At 31.9% G+C, this 6423-nt stretch overlaps 2 protein-coding genes across 3 annotated transcripts; both read left to right on the top strand.

Moving 5' to 3' along the window:
• The first annotated feature begins 1270 nt into the window (after positions 1-1270).
• LOC130797422 (peptidyl-prolyl cis-trans isomerase FKBP65-like) lies at positions 1271-4191 on the top strand. Of its 2 annotated transcripts, XM_057659983.1 has the most exons (4): positions 1271-2099; positions 2626-2804; positions 2930-3016; positions 3804-4191. In XM_057659983.1, the coding sequence occupies exons 2-4, from the start codon at positions 2648-2650 to the stop codon at positions 3824-3826; spliced, it is 267 nt and encodes an 88-aa protein (XP_057515966.1). In that variant the 5' UTR covers positions 1271-2099; positions 2626-2647; the 3' UTR covers positions 3827-4191. The 2 variants fall into 2 exon arrangements, with proteins under 2 accessions (XP_057515966.1, XP_057515965.1); XM_057659982.1 differs by having other exon boundaries at positions 1271-2804.
• Positions 4192-4323: 132 nt separating this feature from the next.
• On the top strand, positions 4324-5908 carry LOC130797421 (cyclin-J18-like). The gene has a single exon (XM_057659981.1). It carries the CDS (start codon positions 4387-4389, stop codon positions 5101-5103), a length of 717 nt encoding a protein of 238 aa, XP_057515964.1. The 5' UTR covers positions 4324-4386; the 3' UTR covers positions 5104-5908.
• Positions 5909-6423: the final 515 nt, after the last annotated feature.

Raw genomic sequence — 6423 nt, 5'->3', positions numbered from 1 at the left:
GAATAATATCTCGATATCACAAAATTATTTTTCAAGATTAATATTTACTAGCTGTAGAATAATTATATCTTCATAATTATACTGACATGCAAATTCTGTCATTGCTACTTATCTACTTCATATCTATGTTTTTCTTTGAAAAGTAGTTTTATTATTAAATAGGTAATTTCACCTATAAATCTATAATCTATAATCTATAAAACCTAGTAATGAAGAAACAGGACTGACACGTATCAGACTCTAAACAAAATTTTTCCGCTTATTTTTATGCTAATGTGGCAGCTGAATTTGTAGTGAAAATCATCTCCTAATATAGTACAATTTAGTGTGCAGAAGAAGATTTGTTAATCAGTATTATTTCTCTATTATTTACCTTGGTAAAATAGAATAACTTTTTGATATAGCAAAATAAAACGTGACTAAATTTGTAAGCCAGTATTATTTTCTAATATTATTTCGAAAATAAAAGAGAATAATATTTTGATATAACAAAATTTATTTACAAGCTGTAGAATAATTATATTTTCATAATTACTCTAACATGCAAATTCTGTAATTACTACTTATCTACTTCATATTCTTATTTTCTTTAAAAATTAGTTTTATTATTAAATAGTAATTTCACCTATAAATAAATATATTTTTAAAAAAATTGTACTAATGGTAATATTTTTTCAAAATCTTTAAAATGAGACCAAATTTGTAATATTTTTATCTTATTTAAACACAGTTCAAAACATCATTCAATTATTTAAATTTATTAAAAAATAAAATAAAATTTATTTATGTTAATATAGTAATTAAAAAAATAAATATAAAATCTCACTTCTATAATCTATAGAAACTATTAATGAAAAAACAAGATTGATAATATAACCTTCTTTTGAATTTTTAATGTAAATGATCTTTAAAACAAATATTATACAAGTATAAAATTAATTCAAAATTTTTTTTTCAGTCTCTGTACGTAGCACGGGTGTGTATCTAGTAGCAACTAATAAGCAAAAGTGGGTGTTGCACAATAACAACTTTATAATGCATAGATGACCATTTTATTGTAAAGTAGTCACATAAACTAGACTAGTACAAATCAAATTAAGAAAAATTACCAAAACTAAAGAAAAAAACCAAGGAAACTTACCATTGCTAGTTGGGTATTTGGTGGGAGTTAATCAGTAAATTTGAAAGTAGATAAGGCATGAAAGAGATGAGACGTGCGTCAATGGAGGTCTTCCTCTTCACTGGTGGATGCCTTCCTCTTCTATGGTGGGCATTTAGTAGGAGTTAAAATTAATCAGTAAAGGAAAATAAAAAATTAATTTAGGTAATTAAAAGCAAAAGTAATAAAAAAGAAATTCATTTTATATCCTCTAATAACTACTTCCTCGATTCCATAATACCCGCTACATTTCTATTTTTGGCAATTTTCATATTACTTGCTACATTTCCGTTTTTAATAATAAAACAATTATTTAAAGTTCTACCTACTCTTATTTTTATCCTACTCTATACTTTATACTTTATAATAAAATACTATACTATACTCTATAAAGTAACCTAACAACCTATTTTTCCTTTTTCTTTTTCAATTAACAATAATAAAAGATCATACTCTATAAAGTAAACAATCAGATATTGTGTAGGTCAATCACTTTTTTTAATTCGCGTGCCTATACAAATGTAACAAGTAAAACGAAATGGAAGAAGTATAAAATTAAAATACATGGAAAAGCAAAATACTGTTCATCATCAATAGTTGTTTTGTTTAGCTGCCTTCCATGTCATAGGCTCATTGCCACATACATGCCAACACATGTCATGCTTAACCTGATTATACATCTCAGTCTTCATTAAACCTGGTTAATACCCAAATGAAGTCAGACATTCGCTGGTTAATACCCAAGTGAAGGTTTTCTCATTAATGAAGTTGCTCATTGAACGGCTCCCTGTTTTCTGGGCGGCTATCCACACCCATCCATCCATCTGTCTTCATTAACTTTTTCCACCGATTTCAGATGGCAGCCCTATATTAATACACCAACTACACCAATATTCTTTGTTCTACATTCAATTGCTTGTTTCTGAGCTCCAACTCAAAGGTACATTGTTCTACATTCAATTGCTTTCTACCTGATTGCTTTTCTGTGGCCTAATGCATTTTTTTTCACTTTCTATGTAATGCAGTTTCAGTTTAATGGAAACTTGCATTAAATGAATCTATAGACATTTTGTTTATTAATGGAGTTTCAGATGCTTGCTTTTTTTGCATTTAATTTAATGAATTGGAGAATTTATTCATCGGAGATGCATATTGAATGGCCATTTGTGGAATCAGACAATAAAAAAGAATAAAAGTAAAACTTTCAAAATCATAAAAAAAAAATCTGCCACACCATTTTCTGGAACAATCTTCATCTTCCTTGCCATTTTCGAACTCTCTGGAGTCTACAAACTACTCCTTCGTGCTATAAATCCCCTTTCACTAGCAAATTTCTTGTTCATCCAAAAAACATAATTGCAACAATCCAAAACTTTAATTTCAAATACTAGATTTCTACTACTCTCTTTTGATTTCGATTACTTAGCGAATTCATAAATGGAGGACGATTTTGAGTTTCCTACCAGCTCAGGAGCTGTTGAAGAAGATATGGATATGGAAATGGAGAATGATGATGATGTGGTAGATAAAATTCCGGCGTTAAAGGTTGGTGAAGAGAAGGAGATCGCTGAGATGGGAATGAAGAAGAAGCTTATTGTTGAAGGTGAAGGTTGGGAGAAGCCTTCTATCGGCGATGAAGTTGAAGGTATAATTCGTTGAATTTGACATTTTGATCGGATTTTGTATTTGATTCTATTTATGGACTACAAGTCTACAATTATTGTAAGTTTAATCACATATGTTGATTCACAATTTGATGATTTTTGGCAGTTCATTACGTGGGAACACTGCTGGATGAGACTCAATTTGATTTGAGCCGAGACAGGGGAACTCCTTTCAAATTCAAGCTCGGTCAAGGTTATTGAATCATCACTTTATCTTTCTATAGTTCATTGAAATGTTGTCTGCCGTGACTATCCGTCTTCTTGCTCGAGGATTAATAGAGTATAACACTTTACTTTTAGCACATTGGTGTGTTTTGAGTTCTTGCTGTTGTAGAAGAATGATGAACATTGCTGATTTTGTCTTGGTGCTTATCATGTTGGTTAATACTATTGCCACTATATTCATCTGTATAAAGTGGTGTTGCTTTGTTTTAGATATTGGCATGTTTGTTAAAAGTATCTTGAAAATGTATCAATAGACCCATCTTTGTCTATTTATTAATATGATGGATGCAGATTACATGAAATTAGTGCCCTAGAGTGCTATATGCTGGTTTACTGTTTTCTGAATTTAGTACTAATGTACTTTATGTGACTCTATGGTTGTTTAAGATAAGTAATTGAGTTAGTCGTTTGATATTGTCCGCGGTGTGGACAAGCGGAAATCTAAGGCTAGGTCGTTTGATTAAAATTACCATTGATATTGAATTTAGAACTACAGTACTTTATGTGACTCTGGTTTCCTTTACTATGCCCCTTGCTAACTTCTGATTGTACTTCTTTGTCTAGCCTTTGTTGGCTTTAAAACTTGCATCTTTTTGTAGAGACAGTGTACTATGTTTTGAGTTGTTTAGTTACATTTCCATGGATTTATTTACGATGATACTTTATTTTTTTGAGTGTCAAGTGTCTTCTGCTCCTCACAAGTACAAACTTGATAGAAGATTAAGAGTTACACTGGTCTCTAATTTCATGTGCAGATTTTGAGAGCGAGATTTTGTAATGTGCCAACTGGAGCAGCTGAAGGGAAGATTTACTTGGCATATGTTGTAATGAGAAGTGATTTCTACAACCCACTTGAAGGAGATTAGGGTTATTTCTAAATGTTGTGATTGTTTTGACTCTAGTTTGTTGGAATGAAGGCGTTAGCATTATGTATGTGTGAGATTATTTCACGGTTTCTTGTGTTGGCATGTGTTGCTTAGGATATGGGTTTCAAGTTTGTTTTTTTTTTTAAAAGCGATTAATTTATTGCTTTTCTATGAAACAAAAACAACGCAAATTATTATTATTATTAAATTAATTGTGTAATTCGGGGGACCGCATGCATAGCACGCGGCCCTATAACTAGTTAACGTAAATAGCACGCGGCCCTATAACTAGTTAACGTAAATAGCACGCGGTCTCATGACAATCTATGAAATTATGCATTATTAATTAATAATTGAAATACCATAGAAAAATTAAAAAATATATTAAATTATTCTACCTAAAAAAACAAGAACCCTTCGTCTTAAATTACCTCTTGTAGCAAGAAAAGGTATTACTGCGAAAGAAAACAAAATGAAGAACAAACCTGAATTCCAGATTTGTCCGCCATTGACACTTCGTCTTGACGCTTTGAATTTCCTCATTAAAAGTGCCGAAAAATTGAAACTTTCTCAAGCCGTGAAATACGCTTCTCTTTCTCTCTTTGCTCATCGATTCTTCGTTTCTCTCACTTCATCAACTCACCGTCACTGGTTACTAGAAAAACCTATCAAATTCCCTAATTTACAGCTATTTTCTCTAGTCTCCCTTTGGATTTCTAGCAAAACCTACGATTCTCCTCCAATTTCTCTAAAATCTCTAAAATCTATCAGTGATCAACTCATCAAAGATCAGCATTTCACAAAATCTGACTTCTTGGACGCCGAAGTTGTATTTTTACAAACCCTAAATTTCGAGGTCGGAACATTAAAAAACTCTGCGTTTTTGGTTGTTCAGGAGTTGCTAATGAAGCTGAAAGAGGTAGCTAGAGTTGGAGATTTGGTGAGTTTTGATGCTTGCTGCGATGTTATGGATTTGATTTACGTAAACGATGAAATTTCGCGATTGTTCGAAGAATCACCGGTGTATAGTGCGGCGGCGATTTTGTCATCGGTGTATGCGATTACGGTTCCGAAACAGACGTGCGAGTTTCCGGTTGTTAGTTGGATGAATTTCGTGACTGGTTGTAAAGAAGAAGATTTGATGTTAATCGTGAAACTCATCTTCCACCATGTTTTTCAAAAATTTTGAAATTCTGCATTGCTTGTGATGATCGTTGGATTTTTCAACAAATTTTGGATTTCTATCAAAACCTATGATTCTTTCCCAATTTCTCTCAAGTTTTTAATATCAATCAGTGAACAACACATCAAAAAATCGTGTGGTCGTGATTTAGGTGTCAATGTATACGATGACGGTGCCGATATGGAGGTAAGACTTTCTGATCGTAGGTGCGTAGATTTCATAAAGACTGGTTGTAAAGATGATTGGATATTAATTGTGATTCGTGAAACTCATTCTCCTGGAGGTTTTCCAACTGTGTTGAAATTCTATATTAATTGTGTTTACTTGTAATGTGTAGTGTACATACGGATTACAATTTATTTCGAATCTGCCCCTGATCCGAGGTTTTGTAATTCGATTCAAATTCGAAAAAATTGATATACATACAACTCTAAATCTGTTTATATAGTTTGAGTCCGATTCAGAGACGAATCGGAATTGGACCTCATATAAAATCTGATACTTTGATCCAACTCTGACTCCAATCCGACTGGACACCCGACTTCGAATCGAATATAATTATAATACTTAAAGTTTTAAATGCATGTTTTTGGTTTTATAATTGAATATTAAAACAGAGGTTAGGTGAATTATATCCAAAGTTGTTATTAAAAGCGTAAAACAACTCTCAGAATCAGATCATAAATTTGAAACTTTGAATCGTAGAATCGAATGAGATCTGATAGTATGCTGCGACAAGTCATGTTCGGGTCAGCTCAGTTAGTTACGGGTTGATTTGACAATTGTTATTCGTGTTATTAGGTTTGCATTGATTCACTACCAGTTCAAGTTTGAGTCAAGTGTCAATCAGTCTCGAGTTGTCATCGATCTATAATTGGTTCGATTTTTCCGAACATAAATTGTGTTCGTGGTTTAAATTTTTTAATAAGGGTCGATTACAAACTTCTATCAATCAGGTCAATATTGAATGGAGTTGCTAGTGGATTTATTAATTAATGTATCCTTATTCACATACTTCATTCGTAGAGTTATAATAACAAACTCATATCTACATACTACAATACTCCTTTTATGGTTTTATAATTTTGTCCCAAGTTTATATAAACCAAAAGAAATAAGATAAAAGCTTGAAATACTAAGCACACTAGGGTTTAAAATTTCAATCTTTATTCCTAAGAATCACTCAAGACCAACGGTAAGGGTGTTCAATGCAATGAAACAAACACTTCAATAATTAGCAATGAGAAACAACAAGAAAGAAAGCAAAATCAAAGACACAAGATTTACGAGGTTTACCCCGATTTGGGCTACGTCCTTGGTGGTGGT

The sequence above is a fragment of the Amaranthus tricolor genome, chromosome 13, assembly GCF_026212465.1.
Source record: "Amaranthus tricolor cultivar Red isolate AtriRed21 chromosome 13, ASM2621246v1, whole genome shotgun sequence".
NCBI lineage: Eukaryota > Viridiplantae > Streptophyta > Magnoliopsida > Caryophyllales > Amaranthaceae > Amaranthus > Amaranthus tricolor.
Note: the sequence above shows the minus strand (reverse complement) of the source record. Positions and strands in the feature narration are given on the sequence as shown.